The 24,439-nt window shown below is 40.8% G+C and overlaps 1 protein-coding gene across 5 annotated transcripts in view; it reads right to left on the bottom strand.

Annotated features, from left to right (window-relative positions):
* Positions 1 to 24,439, bottom strand: part of LOC109433005 (MAL-like protein) — a 141,596-nt gene that overhangs the window by 58,825 nt on the left and 58,332 nt on the right. For 2 of the 5 annotated variants that reach the window (XM_062845188.1, XM_062845189.1), the window contains exon 5: positions 17,841 to 22,671. The exons of 1 other annotated variant lie outside the window; for it this stretch is intronic. In XM_062845188.1, coding sequence (XP_062701172.1) covers positions 22,585 to 22,671 — 87 coding nt within the window. In that variant the 3' untranslated portion in view covers positions 17,841 to 22,584. 2 more of the 5 variants (XR_009996155.1, XM_029858468.2) reach the window with 2 other exon arrangements.

Raw genomic sequence — 24,439 nt, 5'->3', positions numbered from 1 at the left:
GCGTTGGAGAAGATACCACAGAACAATTTAGAAGTTATTTGCTGTTGAACGGTGATTGGTTTCATTGAATATTTTGGCGAAGGGATGGAAAATCATAGCTTAAACCGCCATAAGAGGGTTTTTTACAAGACGTTGAATTACAGTATAATGCGTGAAAAGAGTAGTAATGTATCTGCAGATAAATCGTTTCGAGAGAAACAAGTTTGCTGAAAAAATAGACCAAATCATAGAACATTTCCAAAGAAATTTCTATCAATTTTATTTCAAACATTATCATAAAGAAAATGTTGGCTAATACCACACCATCTGTAGGCAAAGCATTGCGTATGATTCGACCTTGGTTTATTGAAGGTTGCTTAGGGATTAAAGCACACTAATTGTGAAAATTTAGCTCTGTAGCCGTCTTGCCCCGATGGGGTGGCCATCTTGCCCCATATGGCAAAAATTCTTTGTCGAAAGTAACATTTTTCAATTGAATTTATTTTTCATTCGTAGTGCAAAAAATTTTTTGTTAATAAAATAGAAAAGACATGAAACAAATGGGTTGAATGTTAAATAGCCATATTCTAATGAAAGTAAATTCTCTCAAGGCGCCTAAGCTTAGGGTGGCCATCTTGCCCCTGAACCCCCTAGACGTACATAGTAATGTCGGAATTGTTCATTACATGCTTGCGGTCGCTCCATTTATGTGCATCCTTAAGTTTATATGATTTTTTTTCTTAAAGTGTCTGTAGATTCTTACGGAGGTCGACCCATATTTTTCGAAATAGTGACCTCATAAATAGTTTTGTTTGAAGAGGTTTTGAATATTGTGCGGTAAGCACAACAATAAACAAGGTTACACAAAAAGGTGTTCAATTATTGTAAACGTGCGAATATTTAGTAACACCCTTCAATCATAGCTCCAGTTGGTCCGTGTCATTTTAATGCAATGATCTTCAATATGGAATCCTCAGTTTTTTAGACGGCAGTGTATTTACTGGAACATCTTTTTATGCCATGGGTGGGTGGGGAGATGAGGGGAGTTGCATAAATGGATCACTAAAATGACAAAAACGACCGCTTTGGAATGAACAAAGAGAAATTTTAAAATTTTTGTATGGACAAAAGTCTACGAGGGGGAGGGGAGGTCTGAGATGGCCAAATTTTGGTCTACGTGGTTTATGAACAGTCCCGAAAATGTTTTGTTCCTACACACTTACAAAAATCATCGACTTCGGGAATTGTTTACCGAAATATCAATCGTTAGGTTTTTTTACCGGAAAAAATCAGTAGAGTTAGTGAATTTTACCGAACTTCGTCAGAGATTGACAGATAAACGATAACATTTTTCCGTAATTTAGTAATTTGTTTCAGAATTTCGGTAAAAATCCATTACCGAACGAGATTAGTTGTGTAGGGGTTTGAGATGAGGCCAAGAGAAACATAACAGGAGCAGACTCCAGGGGGTTCCAGGGATGTTTTGGGAGGCTCCAGGAGGATTTAAGAGAGATTAGGGTGGTTCAAAGGAGTTTTAGGTGCGCTTTAGAGGCGTTCCAGGGGATTTCAGAGGATTTGAGAGGTTTGAGTTTTTTAGACACTAAAGCCCTTTCAGAGGCGTTCCAAGAGGTTTTAAAAGACAATTACACCGTCTTCGGCCAGAGGCCGCACATACTGAACATTACTAACATTAGACAACGGACAGCACATATAACACCCAGTCGCCCAGTGGAGAATTTTTCGTTTGACAAAAAGTTTTTTTCCGACTGTTGCTGGAATTGAACCCACACTCCAAGGCTTACGAGACACTTAAACGACTGAGGCGTTTTGGAGGGAATCTGAGACCTCCAGGGCCGTACCTAAAATCACCTGAAATACCCCTAAAAAAACGTGATAAGCACTTGGTACCCCCAGAAACCTCATTGGGTTCCCTGTAACGCCCGTGAGATATTATGAAACGTCCCTGAGATCTCCCGGTATCCCCTGACATCCCTAAACCCCTCTGAAACCTCGTGAAATCGCCCTCAAACGCCCCTGAGATCCTCAAAAACACCCATTGGACCCCCTGAAACCCATGAGACCACCTGAAATTTCCAATCTCCTTAAACGCCTCTGGAACCACTGGAACACTTCTGAGACCCCCTCGAAATTTTCTGAAACTCCCTGCAACCGCACTGAAACGCTCCTGAGACCTCCTATAATGGCCATGTGACTCCCTGCATCCTAATAAGAACCCTTGAAACCGCACATGAGGTCTCCTGAAACGCCTTGAGACCCCCTTTAAACAACCTGAGCACTTGGTACCCCCAGAAACCCCATTGGGTTCCCTGTAATGCCCCTGAGATATTATGAAACGTCCCTGAGATCTCCTGGTATCCCCTGACATCTCTGAAACCCTCTGAAACCTCGTGAAATCACTCTGAAATGCTCCTGAGACCCTTAAAAACGACCCCTGAAACCTATGAGACCACCTGAAACTTCCAACCCCTTTAAACGTCTCTGGAACCACTGAAACACTTCTGAGACCCCTTCGAAATTTTCTGAAACTCCCTGAAACGGCACTGAAACGCCCCTGAGACCTCCGATAACGGCCTTGTGACTCCCTGCATCCTAATAAGAACCCTTGAACCCTCTTAAACCTCTTGAAACGCCCTGAGACCCCCTTTAAACCCCCTGAGACACCCTGAAACCCTCTAAAACCTCCTGAAACGCACCTGAGACCTTCTGGTACCCCACTCCCCTGCAACATTTTTCGCTCTTCCCAATAGCGTCATCATTAGATTTTATTATGCACAATATTGGTTCTGAATACCTCTCCTTCTTTCTATGCAAGGCATAGAAAAGGTGCATAAAATAAAGATATGCATAAAAATAATGTGCAAAAAATAGTTTTAGTGTAGCTGATACTAGATCTAAAAAAAATACTGTTCTCGAACTTTTTATTGTAACGAGAATTTAAATATCGAATGGTTCATCGTTAAGCTTTGAGAATAGTTCAATCATAATTGAAGGGCCCAGATGCAAAGAAGTGTAAGTGAACATTTGGTCGGTTTGGAGATGAGCATACCAAACAATTCTTCCGATTTCATGCTTTCAAGGATGAAAATAAAGAACACATTCACATGACGGTAAAACACATGGACAGTAAAAGACAGAGGGGCGCCCTCTAGGGTATATGTACCATACCTTGGCCTAACATGCAAGCCGCATTGATCATTTTGACCACAACTCGTGAATTAATACCACTAAAGGGTGATACGGTCAAAATTTGGTCACACAATTTGTTAACTTGAGACTGCGTACACCAAAACAGCTGGTTTTTGGACCAGAAATGGTACATTATATGTAGCTTATACCATAAAATTTTCATCAAAATCGGTTTAGTATTTGCGGAGATATTGTGAATCCAGAAAACTGCAATTTTAAAATTTTGTACAAAAAGGATTAAAAATAAGAACACATTTTTACTCTTTTATTTATAGAGCCAGAAATACGGAACCAATTTCAGTGAAAATTTTTCTGTATGTAAAGTATACATATCAAAATGTTGTGTAAAAATTTCATTCAATTTGATCCAGCCGTTACAAAGTTATATTTGTTTAGGTGGTCAAATTTTGTCAAATTTTGTCAAATCAAGTCAAATTTTGGTCACACAATTTTTTTCATAACTTTAGACTGCGTACACCAAAACAGCTGACTTTTGGATCAGTAATGGTACATTATATGTAGCTTTTCATTAAAATCGGTCTAGTATTTGCGGAGGTATTGCTGAACTCTGAGATCTGCAATTTTGTGCAAAGAGGATTCACAAATAAGCACAAATTTTTACTGTTTTATTTATAGAGCCAGAGATACTTAACCGATTTCAATGAAAATTTTTCTGTATGTGAAGTATGCATATCAAAATGTTTTGTAAAAATTTCATTCAATTGTATCCAGCCGTTACAAAGTTATATTTGCTTAAGTGGCACCCGATCAGTTTTTTTCATATTCAAACTGCTACAACTTTGAAAGTATTCATACAAAATGGCTCAAAATTTTACTAAGAACATATTTTCATTATAGTATTATACTGTAAAATTTTGATAAAAATCGGAGCAGTATTGGTAGTTCTATATTCAAAATTGTGCTTTACTGACCTTAAATTTCCGAAAATTTACTATGGAGCGCCTTTGTACAACATTTTAAAAAGGTAGGTCGATGGTTTTATCTATATATCAACCAATACCTAATCGATTTTGATGAAAATTGTATGGTATAAGCTACATATAATGTAGAATTACTGGTCCAAAAATCAGCTGTTTTGGTGTACGCAGTCTAAACACAGAGAACAGACATCCAGGCTAGAACAAATTTCATTCGGAAAGTTGTGTAAGGATTTGAATCTTCACTTGAGTAAGGTTGCAAACCAACATACGATGACAACACTAACGCCACCAAACACCATATTGCCACAGTCAGTGGTGAATTGAAACATTTCAAGTGGTGAATTAATTTAGTATGGAAATTAACCGATTGCAGCGCCACGCTATTGCCGATTTCAAAAGGCCGTTAAATTCCTTACACAGTTTCGGAACTGGACTTGGATGTCTGTTCTCTGTGGTCTAAAGTTATGAGAAAAAATGTGTGACCAAATTTTGACCGTATCACCCTTTATAAATGATGTATTGACCCTATCACGCACTCTAGGCAATGCACGTTTACCAATTGGAAGGAAACTAACTTAAATATTCAAGAACATAATTAATTACGTTGAAAAGATTCGATATGATGGTATGCAACGTTGGTCTTTTTTTATATATAGAAAGAGGAAATCTGCTTCTACAGATACCCGAGAGGTGGGTCCTCAGGTTATATGGGGTCGACACTAAAACCTCTTTCTCTCTCTTCCTTACCTTCGCGGTACGCCCGTTAGGGATGACTTCGAGAAGGGGGATGATTTCGTACAATGAGTACACTCTAATGGTAAGCGTTCCACCTGCTACCGCCTTAAATTGTTCGCTCTTCCCCGGAGGCTCGGGCTCAAGCTCCTGGATGGGGAGGGGGAGCCAACTCAACTAGCTGTTGTTCGGCTCGCCATTTTCTCTGTAGTTCAAGGACGATTCGAGATACCGTGGAAGAAACGGCATCCCACTTGTCCTCCCCCGTACACATCCTTTCAACAATGTAGTCGGGAGTGATACATATCTCTACCGCATACCTCCTGCATACTCGACCTTTGCTCCACGAAGCGTGGGCATTCAAAGAGCACATGCTCCGCGGTCTCGTCGCAGTCTGAACACTCCGCACATGTAGAAGAACCTGTATGTCCGAATCTGTGCAGTGCATTTAAAGCACCAATGGCCTGACAGAAATTGTGTCAAGTGAAAATTCACCTCGCCATGGGGCCTGCTCGTCCACTTGGACACGCTCGGTATGAGCCTGTGTGTCCATCTGCCCTTGCTGGAGGATGACCAATCCCTCTGCCATTTCAACATCGACGATGTTCTGGCAATCCGTCTCGCGCCTCTTGTGCCGCGTCTCGCGAAGCACTCCTCGTCCTCTGACACCACAAGTGCTATGAGCATCATACCCGCCAGCACGCATACCGCGTCCTTTGACACCGTACGGTATGCGCTGGTGACCCTAAGGCCCATCAACCGGTGTGTACTTTCGAGCCGCTCTACGTTTCGCTTGACCTCTAGCGCGCTCGACCATGCAGTGGCACCATACCGTAGTATGGAGACCGCTACTGTCGCGAGAAGTCTACGCTTACTCGAGACAACTGCCGAGCTATTTGACATTATCTTCGATAGTGCCATAATCGCCATGCTTGCCCTCTTGCAAGCATATTCCACGTGGCTGCTAAAGTTCAGCTTATCATCGATCATGACTCCGAGTTGCTTCTCGCATCCGCCTGTGGTAACCACCGCATGTTGTTCAGACTTGCGATTGTGGTGTGCGAGTGCCAGCTGACGAGCCCTCATCCAGTCTTCGATTATGCCAATTGCATGCGCCGCTGTCAGTTCCACTTCCTCTATCGACTAGCCGTACACAGAAAAAAAAATGTAATTAAAAATCAGCGAGAAATCATGCACATAAAAGGAATGCTAGACTTAGTGCACCTTTACATGAGATATAATGTAAAACTACATTAACATCGTGTAAATTTACGCCAAACTTCGCGTAAACCATCATGGACACCAACCGGTTACGCAACTATTAGTGGAAATTTACACGAACGTATCGTAATTTTACATGATAACTCATGTAAATATGCACTAACTATAGCATTCCCTTTATGTGAATGATTTTTAGCTGAATTTTACATGAATATTTTTTTCTGTGTATACCGTGAGGGTAATGTCAGCAGCAAAGCCGACCAGCTTTACGCCTGGTTGAAGTGTGAGCCTCAAGACGTCATCCGTACGCCGCGTTCCATATTCCGGGCCCAGGATTGACCCTTTTGGTACTTCCGCGGTGGTGCTGGTGCTGTACCTCTTTTCGCCCTCATCCGTGTCATAGAGTAGCACCCTATCCTGGAAATAGCTCTCCAGTATCCGACGTAAACTATCCGGGGCTCTTGGATGGCGCGTTCAATGGCTGCCCAACTGACGCTATTGAACGCATTCTTCACATCCAACGTGACTACCGCGCAGTAACGAATTCCTCTACGCTTATGCTGGAGCGCTATCTCGGCCGTTTCCGTTACGGCCTTAATAGCGTCCACCGTCGATCGAAACGTAGCGTTCTTGGGCGACGTAGTTGAACGGGATGTAACGGAATGCTACTGTTACCGCTGGCGTCAGCGGTCTGAAGCGCGTCCTGACTTCTAATAGTAACGTTCTAATACGAATGGCCCCCAGAAGGGTTGGTGGGCGGTCGACAATGGTGGAAAATGCTAAAAATCGCCCCGTGAGTGGTATATTGGTCCATCCAATCGGAATCCCTAAGAATTTGGCACCACGCGGTCAAAACTGGCGATCGGTTCACTCCACTTAAACACCCACGTTGAACAGTGAGTTTTCTGTACAACGTAGTGCAAATTGTGCTAATTTGCGATCAGAACCCGTAATTTCAAATATTCACCGCTTACCTATTCCTATTTAGTGTGGAAAAATCACTTTTTCTCCTAAAGCCTAATTTAAAGAATTGGAAATTAGTGCCTTTAATTCTCCAGAAAGAGTCAAGTTAAACAAACTCACTAGCAAACACTATTCACTAAGCACATGTGAACTAGCTAAACTGAGGCTTAATATGCAGAACACTGCCTCCACTTTTTTTGGACTAATCGAGTCAAAGGTTCCACTAGAAATGATTTGCTCTTACGATTTCCATCTACTCGACCGTACAAAACCCGCTTTACAAAGACTTCATCCACATCCACTAGCCCAAAAAGCGACACGAGCGTCCAACGGCCGAAAACGGCGAGCACTGGAAACAAATATGACAACACAAAACTGTAAGTGATGGGACGCTAGCGCCGCACAACGGGAACAGAGCCACATACTCTGATATGACCGTTACAAAGTTTTACACAAGGCAGAAAGCGAAGATAGACGTCTGTTCTCTGTGGTGGTAACTCGTTGTGTAGCTTGAATTTCAAAAAGCTCAACAGTCTCTACACCCACCGATAGGTAGCGCGTCGGCTACATAAATGGACTTAATTATAAAGCATTCGTCGCATGTCAATATAAATACAAATATAAATTTACATGACATTTCATGTGAATCATCAAGACTGACAATTTACATGACAATTAATACGCATTATTTCTATATGTTTAAACTTATATGTCATGTAATTCAGCATATATATTTGAAATATAATACAAATTTACATGATGTTTCATATAATCCATCATAGCATTATGTTTACATGACTAAAATGATGTTTATATGACGTGTAAACCTCAATATTTTTTTTATATGTAGTCTTAATTTTACTCATGTAAATTTCAAACCAAATGTAAATTTATTTGGTTCATGAGTTTCTATAAAGTATGTGCCATAGTTTTATGTTTATTATGTCATACACAGCAAAACAAATCTGAAAATTACACCCGGCATAGACATAAACAGCATATAAATTTATGTTTCATGTCACTGAATTTTACATAAAATAATTTATTTCAGAAAGTGTTGAATGCAAGCTTCATACTGAGAGCATACTGTAAATCAAAAATCTGATGGAAAAATGTGTGCGATACGATATGGTCTTTTTGTTATATGATGTATCATTTTTTAACTGTGTACATATAAAGGAACTTACCAGAATGTTGTTAAGAAAAAACACCCAAAAAGTGTTTTTTTTTCTGATATGTGTCTGCTGACTTGCACCTCATTGCTTGTAACCCCCTCATATATTTCATCCTGCGTAGTATTGTCGGAATTGTTTGTTCATTGCATAATTACACTACCGGTTTTGCTAAATAGTAAAGCCGATGCAAGTATTACACCAAATCTCTTTTTATGCACACAGAAAAAAAACAAACCATATAAAAGTCAGCGAGAAATCATACACATAAAGGGAATGCTAGATTCAGTGATGGGTTTGCACGATTTTTCACGATTATTATGTAATTTTGCATGATACCTCATGTAAATGTGCACTAGTTCTAGCATTCCCTTTTATATGCACACTGAGAAAAGCAGGACACACCAATGCAGACGCAGCGATTATTAGTATTAAGCTAAGTTTCCTGTTGCCAAGTAGAGCGCTCAAGTAAAATTTCACCTTTTTCCGTAAGTAATTTTGACATTTGTTTAACTGACAGCATTTTAACGAAACGATGCTGTAGGAAGGATGTGAAGAAAAGGGCAGCAGGTTGTTTACGATTTGGACTTCGAGAAATTTCGTTCGTTTGCTCAGGAAATGTTATTGAAATTTAATGTACTTTTTCGCGCGCGTGTAGGGAAAATGATTCAATTCAAAACTTTTGGGTGGGCTTCTGGGGAAAATCCAGATAGTGAGATTCCAACGGAGTTGTGAAGCTTTGCAAGGAAAATACTGATTAGAGACATTGCGCTGGAATTCTGGGGGAACTTTTAATGGTATTACAGAGAGAACTAAGGTTAGATACTAATTAAAAATTCTACAATTTAGGCGTTCGGACTACGATGGAAGGAATTCTGCTGGGACTCTGGCGGTTACTTCATGGAGTTGTTAATGAAATACTGGGACAAAGCTTCACGGGAAATTTTATGAAGATTCACGAAGGATTCTTTGTGATGAATCTTCTGGCATTCCGTACGAAGGTTTTTCTCTGGGATTTCGCAGAGAAAATCCTTTTTCCAGCAACTTCTTCTGGGAGAACCTCCTTCTACATCTCCTCTAGGAGTAAATTTTTGGGTTCCTCCTATAGTTTCTTCTGGTATTACTCCAGGATTTTCTTTTAAGATTACACCAGGAGTGGCATCAGTGAGATTTCTCCAATAATTTCTCCAAAGATTCCTCCAGAAATTCCTCCGAAGATTCCTCCAGGTATCCATTCAGGGATTCCTCCCGAGATTCCTCCAGAAATTGCTCCAAAAATTCCTCCGGAAATTCTTCCGGAATTCCTCCGAGAATTCTTCCAGGAATTCCTCCGAAGATTCCTCCAGGAATTCCTCCGAGGATTCCTCGGAAGAATCTCTGGGAGGATTCCTGAAGGAATCTACGAGGAAATTCCTGGAGGAATCTCCAAAGAAATTACTGCAGGAATTGGGGGAATTCCGGGAGGAATCTCCGGAGGAATTCCTGAAGGAATCTCCGAAGTAATTCGTGGAGGAACCTCCGGAGAAATTTCTGGAGGAATCTCCGGAGAAATTCTAGGAAAAATCCCCGGAGGTATTCCTTGATGAGGAATTCCTGGAAGAATCTCTGAAGGCGTTCCTGGAGCAATCTCCGGAGGAATTTCTGGAGGAATTTCCGGAGGAATATCCGGAAGAATTCCCGAAGGAATCTCCAGAGGAATTGCCGGAGAAATCTCTGGAGGAATTCTCGGAGAAATGTCTGGAAGAATTCCCGGAGGAATCTCCGAAAAAATTCCCGAAGGAATCTCCGGAGGACTTTTTGGAGGAATCTCCGGAGGAATTATTGGAGAAATCTCAGAAGGAATTTCTGGAGATTTGCTTCAGAAGATGCTCTGGTGATTGCTCCATAAATTCCTTCGGGGATTCCTCCGGGAAATTCCTGCAGGAATTCTGGAAGAATTGCACGGGAATTTCAGAGGAACTCCCGGAAAATTCCCGGTGGAATTATTGGTGAACTTCTGGTGGAATTCCCGAGGTAATTTTAGATGAGTTCGTGGGAAACTCCTGGAGGAATTTCTTGGAAACTTATTGGGGAATTCCAAGGGAATTTCTGCAGGATATCCCGGGGAACTCCTACAAGAATTCACGGGGAACTCCTGGATATATTCCCGGCAAACACTTGAAAGAATTAACGGGGAACTTCTGGAGGCATTCCCGGGGAACTCCCGGAAGTTTTATTGTGGGTTTCCTGGAAGAAGAACCTGATAACTTCTGGATGATTTCCCGGGGGAATCCCTGGAGGAATTTCCGGAACACTACTTGAGGCATGCCCGGGGAACTCCCACGGGAATATCCGGGAAAATCCGGAAGAATTCCTGATAATCTCCTGGAGGAAGAACTGGAAGAGAACTTTTGGATGAATTTCCGTGAACTCCTGGGGGACATTCTAGAGGAAATATTGGGAAACTCCTGAGAACTCTTTTAGGAATTTTCGAGAACTAGAAAACCTCAGATTTCTTTTGATAGAGCAAAACAGAGCAACAACTTGTGACGTAGTTGGGGGGCAAGGCCTTTCAAAACCAATCGAATGCGGAAAATATCAATGCAATTCATCTTATTCAGGCATATCCACGTGAAAACTGGATTGGACTGAAAAAAGTTGAATTTTGTCCAATTTTGGAGAGCTTCGCCCCCCCCCCCCCCCTAACTACGTCACAAGTTGACGCCTATGCCGCAGCGACATACTTGCGGATTTTTTTAGTACGTACCGCAGTGCTTCCGCATTCCGTAACCGAACCCATTGCGTTTTCCGCTTCAAACTGATGTTATTTCTTGAGTTCTTTCCTTGTCATTTTTTTATTTATTTGACGTCGATCAAATAAAAATAAATCAAATATTTGACGCTGTGTACTACATGCCTAAGGCCCCTGTGTACTAACAGCTTAATGCACCCTGATGTCCTTGGTGCGAAAGAAGAAACAAAAACGTAAGAGAAATGCCACTTTAACTCACGGAATAATACATCGACATATTATTCCGTACGGAATATTAACAACATGACTGACAGCATCGCAAGACAGTGCCATCTGTTGGCAAATCTTTCTGGCTGCAAATTACTTATCAACTGTGAACGCTTAAGTAATTTTGATTGCAAAAGTTTTACGTAACCATTACTTGTCCTATCTTTTTACACAGTACTTACCAGGTGGAAACTAGCCATTAGAGAAAAGACAGCGCTAGTAGACCACGCAGCAGAAAATGACCATATTTCCAGACTTGACGATGTGAAGATATTAGATAGGACACAAAAACCATCAAATCTTCCCATCTTGGAAAGCTGTCACATATACAACACGCCACACACGGTAAACAAACGTACTGACACAGACAATCTGAACGTAGTCTACGCTGGTCTACTCCACTCTATCATGAACCTAAAAAGAACAAAATCAAACAACCAAAACAGACCGAATGTAAACATGACACAAACTGACGACACTGACACGACTGAAATCGAACACACAACGCACGAATAGAACAAACTAAGACTGTCATTTTGAAAATTGTACGCAAAAGTAGTGGATAGCGGTCCGGTTTCCGACTAACGAAAATATCTTTTTGAATTTGAAGGTTTTTCGGAACAGAAAAAACGGACAAATTGTAAGTAGACAGTTACATTAAGGTATTCCTTAATTGACAATAACCTTTTATAGCAAAAAACAACAAATGACGGTTAAAAGTTTAAAAAAACTACCACTGGACGAAAAAGCACCAATTTTATTCGGTATGTGTTAAGTGTAGTCCAATGTGTTAAAACCAATGAAAATGACTAAAATAAATTACAGATTCCCTGAGGAAGATCCAATAAGGATCGAAACGTTGGAAGAAGAAAACATTTAGTTGTTTTTGACCCCGAAAAGACTGAAACGCCAAAACTATTCGAAAGTCTTCAAAACAGTCGCCGTCAATATAGTGTATATGCACACTGTTCAAATTTGTTACATCGAGCTCGCAGTAACAAAATGACCTGCATCGCTTTCAACACAATTCATCATCGGATTGTAAACTTACAGGTGGTCTGCAGTATGGAGCTTGCTTACAATTGAGCGTACAAGAAATTATTTTATGTAAAATCAAATGAAACTAAATTGAAATGTAAAAGTTCTAGTTTTAACGTCACAATTTCTTTCTGTGCATGATTTCTCGCTGAATTTTACATGAATGTTACTTTCTGTGTAGGTTATTTTTAGGCATCTTTTTTATTCCTATCTGAGATATCTGGATATCTGAGACGTTTGAAGGAAGTCTCAGGTAGTTTCAAGGGGATCTCCAGGGATCTTCCGGGGCGATTCAGGGGTCTCAGGAGGGTTCCTGGAGGCGCCTCAAGGGGTTTCAGGGTTTTCAGGGCAGTTCCAGAGGGTCTTAGGTGCGTTTCTGGAGGTCTTTCGTTTTAGGGGGTTTTAAGTGTTTCAGGAGATCTAGGAGAGTTCCAGCGGATACCTGGGATTTTCAGGGGGTACCAAGAGGTCTCAAGGGTGTTTATGGGAGCGTATTAAGGGGCCTCAGCGAGCTCCAGGGAGTTTCAGGAGTGCTTCAGGGAGTCTTAGAGGCACGGTGTGTCTAAAACCGTTATTAACAAAATAAAATACCCATCTAAGCAGTACCCACCATTCGAAAGATATAGTATCCCGGTATCATCTCTGAAATTTTGGAAATGTTTCACCGAGGGAATTGATAGTTTGAGCGATTTTAAATTTAAGGGTGATTTTCAATGAAATTCTCTTTGAATTATTAATATTCAATTTTGGTTGTATCACCATCGTGGCCATCGACCTGTGTGTCCCTCATAAATTTGGAATTCAGCATTCGAAACGTATGCTAATCGAATATTCTTACTGAAAATTTGAGAACAGTTTATCTACGAAATCAAAAGTTATCGTGAATTGAGTTTATAATTCATATCCATAGGTTTTTACGGTATTTATGGCTAACTACAAATAACCAATATCAGTTCAAATGCCCGCTGTTGTAGTCAATCACAGCATTCATTAGTTGGATGAAATAGGATTTTGATGTCTTGGACATACAATATCTCCCCCATGTTTCGGCAAAATCGCTGGGAACCCTCTCAGTAGCTTGCTCTCTAAACACACCAAGAGATTTCTCAGTGTATTCTCAGAACTGCTTAACGTGGAACCGTTAAATGTGAAACTTAATAGGAAATTGATAAAGCTAAATAGGAAATTGATACGAACTTTGAAATCAACGTGGTATATGAATACTCAATAGACGTCTAGCGGATCAGTAACAATGCTTACCAGAAATTGAGAAGGGAAAGCAGTGTTTTTTGTAATGTGTAGAAGCGAGTCAGCAATTAAAGCAAATTTTTGGGCGATTTTTATTGAGCTCACGTCATGGTGAAGTAGCTTTATCATCATTCTTGCACGCGAAAACATCTAAGTTTGTAAGCAAAACTCCATGTTTGTTGTGTAAATAAGCCCCTAGTTAACGGTATAAATCAGGAGTTGATATTGACTGTCACGCCGCAACCTCTTAACACATAAATCTTAGAACGCATTGTACAAAGCCGCCAAAAAAGCAAGTCCTGAAAAGATACAGTCGTGGTCCATGATGGCTGTTGAGACATCAGCAACGAACGTATGGCTTCACAGGAAAAGCATGTTGTAACTTAAAGGACGCTTTGATTGTTCATGAAGGAATTAACTATGATGGTTTAATAATATTTATATTTCAGGCATTACAAAGACAACTACAGAGCGTGATTCATAGATAAATTGGATCCAGACTATACCACGTTGAAGGCTAGGTTTGGAACGAAATGGGAGACCCTTTATTTGCCGAATTTCTCAAAGTTTTATATTTTGCAGTTCCAGTTGCTGGTGTGAGATGATACATACTGGAAAATCTCTTGGTGTGTTCGGAGAGCAGGCTACTGAGGGTGATTCCAGCAATTTTTCAGAAACATGTAAGATATATCATACGCTCCAGACATCTAAATCCTATTTCAACCAGTTGTTGAATGCTGTGATTGACTACAGCAGCGGGCATTTGAATTTATTTTGGTTATTAGTAGTAAATAGTAACTGTTTAATTGCTATAAATACCGTAAAAATCCACAGATTTGGATTATAAATTCAATTCACGGATAACTTTTGATTTCGTAGATAAACTGTTTTCAAATTTTCAGTTTCGAATGTTGAATCCCAAATTTATGAGGGACAAAACGATGGCCACTAGAGTGGGTCATCGTTTATATGGAAAGATGAAAAATTCAATGGTATCCCTTCAGATCAAAGTTTTTTTGATCTCATTTCAGGACCCAAATAAGTGGGCAAAATTTGGGCAGGATCGGTTATGCCTACGTTTTGCGCATCGCGTTTGAAGTTTGTATGGAGTTTTACATGGGAAAACACACTTTTTTTGCATTTCTCTCATAACAAGCTCGAATTTTTCTAAAACCATGTAACCGATAAAGTGAAACATAGCCTAAGGTGTCCTGAAAAACTTTGTCGAAGCCCGCGAAGTGATCTGATGCTTATAAAAAAAGTTATAGCGTTGGCATTGCTTGGTGAAACAGTATGATTTTGTTGCTATTGTTATTCCTTTACATGTTAAAACATAAACACATGCATGCGGTTTGATAATTATAACTATTTTCACAAGCATCGGATCGTTTTGCGGTCTTCCACAAAGTTTTTCAAAACATCCTAGGCTATCATTTTACTGTATCGGTTAAAAAGTTTCAGACAAACTTTTTCAACTAATGACAAAAATGCAAAAAAGTAGGCTTTCTCATACAAAATCCCATACAAATTTCAATTGCAATGCGCAAAGTGTAGACGCAGCCCATCGTACTCACATTTTGCACAGATACTCAGGACCCGAAACGGAACCAAAAAGGCTATGATCTGAGAAAACGGTTCCGATGACCCACGCTAATGGCCACGATCGTGATACAATCACGATTGAATATTAATAGTCAAAAAAGAATTTCGTTGAAAATCACCATAAAATTTCAAATCGCTCAAACTAACAATTCCCTCGATGAAACATTTCCAAAATTTCAGAGATGATACCTGGATACTATGTCTTTCGAATGGTGGGTACCGCTTAGATGGGTACTTTATTTTGTTAATAACGGTTTTAGACACACCGTGAGGCGTATTCTGTAAGTCTGGCGATAATTCCTCGATTTTAACAAAAACTGTAACAGTCATCAAAATAGATGCCAATTAAGCGGAGACATTTGATTATTTGCAAGAAATGTTAATTTATGCTACTAAGTCTTCCATGATTTAGCAGTATTCATGGCTTAACATAAAGATAATTGCCTTGTCCAAATTATATATACATGAGGGTGTCCAAAACATACATTCGGTGTCCATAATGCAATTATAACAGGCGATTAGAAATTGTGATTTTCTCAACTTAAAATGCTTTCGTTAAGGTTTTTGTCACAAGGAACCCAAAGTACAATCAATACTTGGATCGGGAAACTCAAGCAGCTGATAAGAAACAGAAAATGTCATTGATAAGGCAAGTTTGTTTGTGGACTTTCGGCGAATATCCAAGCAAGTTGGCGCACAGCCATCGTTCTTAACATGAATAGTCATTTATTCATCGAAATAATAAAATATTTGACTCGTAATCAATAGTTAATGTTTGATTTTTTTCTCCAGTTGTTGAAATACTGTTACCGTTAAGAAACGCTAACTTTGTTTATTAGTTCCTAAAAGTAAATGTGTTAGTATTTGTTAATATAATTAGAGTAAATTGTTAATTAATGGATATTCTGTTATTTGTATTTTGTTAGTAAATTATATTGTAAGTAAGTAAATGTTATAAAAAGATAATTAATAAAATCAGAACAAAATTTGTTAACACACATTCACTCTATACTGAACAGACCTAACACAACACTTACACAAAATGAGCCAAAAAGGGGAAGAGCTGCCATAACACAATCCACGTCAAAAAGAGAAATTCAAAGGGGAATAGGGAAAAGGCAAGAGGGACAGGCTACTGGGTCGAACCAGGCGAAGAGCAAAGTCTTTCCGTTCTGACGACCTTTCGAGGCAAGTAGTAGGCAAGTGTAAGCGCCAAAAGCCAGAAAGTTAAATTGACCGTTGGAAGTATCCAAGATTGTGAGTTCGGAAAATTCAACTTTGATTTATTGCTAGTGATTATTGAATCAGGTATGAACCAACCAAAAATTATTAGGCGCTGCCGTTACCGAAATGCCCAGTAACTCTGTTAAAACCCGTGCCTGTGTATAACCCCATTTTCCATAGGACCCATTATCATAGGCCTATTCAGCCTGGTAGTGGCCACCCATGGCCCGTGAACACCTGCAGGGCATCCCGTCCGCCGCCTATGAGGCTCGAACAACACCTTTCGTTCGGTTAGTGCCCGGACAGCCAGAAGTCCCGCCTGACGTTGAGGACCCTCCGACGCCCAGAACGTGTCGTGAACACCCGCAGACCTCGGCATCCCCCGTTCAGACTCCTGGACATGACCTACCACGCCACCCCGGTGGTAATTTCAAGCGCGAAGGTTGTGCCGCGCACCCCGTCATCCCGTCCAAGTCCCGGTGGTCCACCGAACGCCCAGGAAACCCGTAGGAAATCCCCCCAAGTGCTCCACTTCCGGCCGGCCGCAACGTTCCACACTACACACCGACACTTCACACCCACAGTAAGCTGAAAATAAAAAGAAAAAAGCTAAAAGTGTGTTTTACTTGGTTCTTGACTAGCGAAACGTGCCGACCCTAAGAGTCTCGCTCGCTAGGCGTGGTCCTTCCGACCCGCCAAGTAACAATACGTTCATTTGTTTAAGGTTAACTTACATTATACTTCAATTGATCCCTTTCACTGTTATACGGTAGTTATTACGTTTCTTTTTCACGATTAAATAATGTTCCTTAGCTTTTTGCACACTTTTTCCCTTAACGATTATTCGACGAAAAAAAAAAGTTTTTGATTTTCAACTAACTTTCTTTAACAATTTTCAATGCTTCACTAATTGGTGAATGGCTTTGCGAACGCTTTCTGAAGGCTGTTTACGTCATTTTTGGTTTTGAACTGTTCGATTGCTGCAATGAGTGCTGGAGCGATAACAAAAAAGACTGTTACAAAACAAAAGTTTTAACAAAAAAAAAACAAGTACAGTACAAAGCCTACGAAATAAAATGCACTCATTTGTTTGTTGTGTTACTCCGTATTTTGTGTTTGAGTTTTGTGGGTGTGTTTGTGTGTTTACGTTAAAATGACTTTGTTTGATGCATTTTCAGTTAATTTAAACCACCAGCCATGAAGCCGTTAGTACTAGCAGCAGTGCACTGGTAGCTCGAGTTGCGATCTAAACGCGACCCACGCCGTCTTGTTGCCATCTAAATGCTAAGTATAGATGTTTGTTAGCACAATGTCCATCCACTGGATCACGATGGCGTTGTGTGGTTTTGTTGTTGCTGTTTTCGGTGTGGCTCTTCTTCTTAGTCACGTCTTTGCGGGATAAGTGGCGTTGTTGTCACGGTTGGCTTGTTACTCTTCGCTGGATCTGAGTTCTACGAAGAGGAAGTACGTTCCCGCCGTGTACGCCAGGAAGTTGAACAGACCGAACACCTGGAATGGGAATAGTTGACACGGTGCTCCCCAGACCGTTATTATAAAATAAAAATCTCCATCCAATCAGTGCCTACCATTCGTTTTCTATGACTATCTTGCATGTCTAGGCTAAATTTGAAAGAAAAATCGTAGGGCCCATTTTTAGTTAGGCCCTTTTGAAGGGCGTAAAGCCATATATTCAAAGAAAATATCAAAATATTTATGTACTCAGCCCTTTTTTAAACGATTTTGATGAAATATTTTCAAGAAGAATTGTATTGCATTGAGAATTAGATACACAGATCGAAAAGATAGTGTGAATTTCTGTGACATATAATGCACATAATTGGAGCGTGAGATTTCACAGAAGTTTACATGACATATCATGTAAATCTCAAGAAAAACCATGTAAACTTCCATTATATGTCATGTAATTCAGCATGACTCAGAGTTTTTACATGATATATAACACAAATTTACATGATATGTCATGTAAACCATCGTACTTGGAAGTTTACATGACTAAAATGAAGTTTACATGACGTGTAATTATCATTATTTTTATCTGTGTATAATTAGCATAGTTTTGTCGAACTTTTTGAAGAAAATATGAACATTTTATAAACAAATGTGAATTTATATAAAAATATTTCAATAATGTGTGTATCTTCACAGCAAAAAATAAATGCAACCCGTCCAATGTAATTCATTCCGATGTACTAAATAATCAATGTAATCACGATTCCTATGTACGATTACATCGTTTTGATATAAACTCTTTTGTTCTTATGTGTACATCGTCCAATGTAATATTCATGCAACCAACGTATTGATCGGGTTGCAGCAGTTCAGATGTAATATTACACAACAGTGTTTTCTGTGTTCTCAAGCTCAAATACGTTAAGAAAATCGTGAATGTAAATAAACAAAAAAGTAAATGAAGGGAAAGCACATTATGTGCGTAAGAATAAAAGAAGGAAGAATTTTTTTTTATCTAGTTCATTGATTTGGGGCCCAATCACGTATAACGCTTTACGGAGCCGAAGATCTTTTTTGAAGTTATACACTATACTGAAAAATGGGCCCTACGATGTTTTTCAAATTTTGCCCAGACGATCAGTTAGACTACACCAAGAAATAATTCTAAAACTGTACGCTTTTCCCGGAATAATCCGAAGAGAAATCGATCATTGTAGATACGCCCGTATGACAAGGGTGTTTTCGATCACCTAGCAATCGTTTCACTAATTTGTCTATGTGAATATTGCGTAACTCACCGGAACAATCCGTTTCCTGCCATCTTTGCAAACTTCAATAGAATCACTTGGCATTATACGGGACTAACGATTAAGGCGATTTTCTCCGCCAAAGCTTCACCACAGAGAACAGACATCCAAGTTCAATCTGAATTTTGTGTAAGGAATATTTCATCGGAAACGCAAGTGGCAACACCGTGGCGCTGCAATCGGTTAATTTCCCATGCTAATTCAATTCACTACTCGAAATGTTTCAATTCACCACTGACTGTGGCAATATAGTGTTTGGCGGCGTTAGTGTTTTCATCGTGTATTTCTTTGCAACCTTACTCAAGTGAAGATTCAAATCTTTACACAACTTTCTGAATGAAATTTGATCTAGCCTGGATGTCTGTTCTCTGTGGTAAAGACATTGTGATGATCTTATCTCATCCAAACTCGTTTCTTTCTGTTCACATGCTTCCCATCTCTTATCTCCTCCTCACTGCTGACGCAACTTCGTTCACGGTACCGAAGTTGCGAATATACCCGAGTCTTGCTGCATGCCTTCCAACACAATTATCGGCGTTTGCGGTTCTCACCACGACGATGCCATGAACTGGAACGATACGTACACCTTCGTAACGTCGACGTTTCGTGGTCGTATCTGCGGAAGAATGACGACCCTACCATCTCCGTGAGCACTAATTGATAAGTTGGAATCGATGGTAATTGTGGTTCTGTCTCAATCCCATGTCGATGACCGTTCAAAGAGGAGTTAGCCTGTGGAGCTCTCAATATACATCCATCCTCATCGTTTGAGCTCAAATCCGTTGGAGCCTCGAGCAGTCCATTCATTCTCTGACCAGTATCTGGATCCATCAGAACGTCGATCAATGTTATACAGTCTTCTGCCGCACGGTACTTGTTTCGCTCTCTCTCTGCTACCTGGGTATCGACCACTGATCGACATTCGGTTTTTCTTAACTTCTTATTGCCCATGGTGTTTCTCTCATTTACGAAGTTGAGCTGCATCTTTCGTCGGGATGCGATGGTCGGTAGTCCCTGATCGGTGGAACCATACAGATAAGACGAGCTATTCGTCTGTATATGGTACAACTCAGTATTCTCATCCCGTAGTTCTCGAAACGTTGCGCTACTCTCGCCAGCATGGCAAGGCAAGAGTACAAATTTCTCTCCTTCCGTCTTCTCATTGCATTCCATGATCTCACTCTGCTCTTTCAGAATAGCCACGGGAAACGCGCCGATGTTCTGCTGCTGAATCCCAGTGGGCAATTGCGATCGATCATACATACATGCATACATGCATACATACATACATACAAACATACATTTATTTGTTCTTTATCATTAAGACAAGACATAATCAACAATAGTACGCCACAATACTCGGTTTGTTGCTGCCGCTCTCCATCCTCGGTCGCGCCCAACGTGCTCTCTGCGTTCCACGCCTTCTTGTACCAACCACATCAGTTGCAAACACCAGCTTTGCAGGGTTGTTGTCCGATATTCTTGCCACATGCCCTGCCCACCGTATCCTTCCGGCTTTGGTCACTTTCTAGATGCTAGGTTCGCCGTAAAGTGCAGCGAGCTCGTGGATCATCCTTCTCCGCCACACACCGTTCTCCTGCACACCGCCGAAGATCGTCCTTAGCACGCCGGTTCGGTTTCGCCTACCAGCATGTACTTTGTTTTTGAGGCACCAGTCCGACCTTTGCTGCATCGCGTTTCAGGCGGGTGTACAGCTCTGCTTTCCAAATGTATGTTCTTGCAATAATGTCCATGTCGTCCGCAAAGCACACAAATTGTCCGGATTTTGTTATAATCGTTCCCCGGCTGTTGAACCCGGCTCGTCGCATCACACCTTCCCGAGCGATGTTGAAGAGTAGACATGAGAGTCCATAACCTTGTCGCAGTCCCCGGCGAAATTCGAGTGAACTGGATAGTTCACCCAAAATCCTTACGCAGTTTTGCATACCGTCCATCGTTGCTTTAATCAGTCTAGTCAGCTTCCCAGGAAAACCGTTTTCGTCCACACCATTGTAACGGAAAATTTGCGATCGAGCATCTAATTCGGTAAACAACGGTCATATCGGTTGGTTCGATTGCTTCTCCGATTGTATTGCCGATATCGTTATTTCCTTCGGTAGATCGGCTGCTCGTCCAGGAGCATGATGCGTATTACCATCGGTTGATGGTTTGTTGTCGTTTGTACCGACTTTATTACGACGAACAGCTTTGATCGAAGCCTGTTTCTGTAGCAGCATATACTTCGCGTGTAGGGCCTCACGGTCTAAAGCCAATGCTTGTCTCTCCAATTCAATCTTGCGAAACTCGAATGCGCGCTCTTCTCCCAGATGCTGCAATCACAGAGCAATTTGAGCAGTTCTACTGCTGGGTGTTGATAGCACTTCCATTCCAAAGCAGCTTTGGCTGGTCAACTGCAGGAAACGATCTGATTCGGGGCGCGAATAGACTACGCTGTCGCCCGATCGCGCTTTCTCCGGCGGTGGCTGTGGAGTGTGCAACGGTTGTGATGATATTTTTAAAGTTTGTTACGTCGACAAGCAAATTGGGGGTTCGGACACTGGGTTTTTAGCAGATGTGTTGAAGTGCGACTTCGGTCCTGGTGGAACGTAAACCTGCCCTGAGTTGGCATTCTCATCCGGGTAAAACTGAGCAGAGCTAACGATCCTTCTTTAGAGGAGGTGGTGCTTAAGTCGCTAGCGTTCGGAACAGGACGGAACGTTACACGTTGATAGAGCAGGATCTCGTGGATGAACTTGAAACCAGCAGCACATCTTGGAAGATGTGCGAACAGTGGAGAAACTCGATCTATTTCCGCAGTCGTTGCGACACCTAGAGCTAGCGGATTAGTACGAGTATCTGCGGGGTCTTCCGGTGGCAAGCTATGATAGCATGGTGCCGCGTATTCTTATTGGCCAATTAGCTGGTAATGCTCAAGCGAAGGGAAGAAGTTCGAGCCAGCTTCCACCAAAACTAGGATAGACGATCTACGGGAATGTGGAAGGATTTGGCGAGACACCCCCGGCTTCTACACATTTGCGCCCAATCAGCTGACGAAGATCTACACGAAACGGTCGAGGAGTTTTTCGATCGAAAGTGTTCGAAGAAGTACAATTTTACTTTCGCTGAGATTTTTCGGAGCGACATCCAATCGTTGATCAGTGGCACGAGGGACTTGTCGTAGTGCTCGTGATCAACGGAAAGTGCTTAGTGCAATACGTTTGGTGGACCACCGATAGTTTTAGTTCAGCATCGATAGTTTTAAAAGTCTACAGCTTCATGTGTGCCATGCCAGCGAAACAGCCTACTCTTGTGTCGTTAACTTCCGGATTGAACATCAGGAAAGGGGATTCCGAAGCCGTTGCCAATACCACGTTTGGAGCTCCAGGCGGCGATCATCGGTACACTACTGATGACGTCCATCCAGCAGTGCCGGATTACGGGTTATTTGGAGCGAGTCAAGTACCGTTCTGTCATGGATTCAATCAAATCAACGAAATTACACGCAGTTTGTTGTGTTTCAGATAAGCGAGATCTTGGACGAGACCAAACTGGAAGAATGGAGATGGATTCTGTAGTGGATAGAATAAGTATTAAGTTAAAATAAGATTATAAAAGTGATTGTAATTGATAAGCATATAATATCGCATATGATTCAAAAAGAGCAAAAAAAGGGATCATGAAAAAAAAATATAAAAATTAAAACTATTTAAAAAAGACACTACACCGTCTTCAACCAGAGGTTGCACAGACTGAACAATCACTAACATTAGGTAACGGACAACGCGGAACACCCAGTGGACCAATGAAGGATTTCTCGTTTGACGAAAAGTTTCCTCCGACTGGAGCGGGAATCGAACCCTCACTCCGTGACACTCACAATACGCCTTAACGACTGACGCCGCTAACCGCACGGCCACGAAGCCCACATATTCGCATTTAAACCCACTGTGTCACGATGAGAATAAAGACGCCGCCGAAGAAAACCGAACGGCATCATGTTATCATGTTATCCATCACAAACGAAACACGTCTGTGTCGGGCATAAGTATGCTTAATCGGACTGCATTTCATCAGTTTATTGACAGATGAGTTGAGATGAGATGCAAACAGTGTTGCCACAGGTACAGATTATTCTGTAAAAGTACAGATTTTTTTCAACTTTTTGGTACAGATTCTGTACGGTACAGATTACAGATTTTCAGCAAAAGGTACAGAATGGTACAGATTTTTTGAAATTGAGAAAAAATCATTGAAATTCAAATTTAAAACATTTTTAATACTGATATTTTTGTTTTTAAAGTTCAGAAATTGGTAACAGTATACTCAAATCAAGTGTTTTTCATAGTTTAGCCTGAATGTAATGCTCTTTTTGTGTATTTTAAGCCTTTTTAAATCAAATGTGGTGCAAATTTGGTACAGATTTTGGGTACAGATTTTTCGAATGTCTGGTACAGATAAAAAAGATTTTTGAGTCTCCGGTACAGATAAAAATGTGGCAACACTGGATGCAAATCATCTGTAGCTCCGTTCCGGCAGCGAGTAAGCGGGTGGCACCACCCAACGTTTAATTAGAACTGTTGCATATGTGCGTCGTTTGATTGCTGTTGCTAGATGAAGATTCGTTGCAGAAGTTCCTGCGTCTGCGTTACTGTCCAGCCAAGAAGTTCAGGAAGCGGAGTTTACGGTATGGCGTTGGGTTCAAGCGGAAGTATACTCTGACAAAGTAAGTGGCCAACTGAATGACGGAAGGTTAAAGGCTATTTTTTATATTGCTTTATGAATTTCTTCGGGGTTTTCTGCAAAAAAAAATCCCGGTTTTCCATCAATGAACGAAAGATTTTTTCAAGAGTTATATCGATTTTTTACAACTTAGGACGGAGCAAATCTTATTTTCTCCTTTTAACACAATGCTCGTTGAGTCAAAACAGGCTTTCGGTTTTATCATTTAATTCCACCGAAGTATCATCCATATCGCTACTATTACTAAAATATACTGATCGAATTTTATATCGTCGAAAGCACATACGACCTATTCAAATCGAGCTCCAGAAATAATAAAGTATTTGATGAAAAAATACCCAAACAATAAGGCAAAATCGTTAAACTCGTCGGATGTGTTAAGAATTTTTCTGGGCGACGCTAATTTCACCATACAATTTCAAAATTTCTTGAATAATTTATTTGTGTCCCCTTCAAAATGTTGAATTCCGACCAAAGTTTTCTGAGGGGAGGGGCGGGGGGTAGGTGACATAAAAGAAAATCCAAATTTGTGTCAGCCTTATTAAGGAATTGCCCCAAACAATTCTATAGGAATTCCTTCAAAGATTGTTTTATCGT

The sequence above is a fragment of the Aedes albopictus genome, chromosome 1, assembly GCF_035046485.1.
Source record: "Aedes albopictus strain Foshan chromosome 1, AalbF5, whole genome shotgun sequence".
Taxonomy (NCBI): domain Eukaryota; kingdom Metazoa; phylum Arthropoda; class Insecta; order Diptera; family Culicidae; genus Aedes; species Aedes albopictus.
Note: the sequence above shows the minus strand (reverse complement) of the source record. Positions and strands in the feature narration are given on the sequence as shown.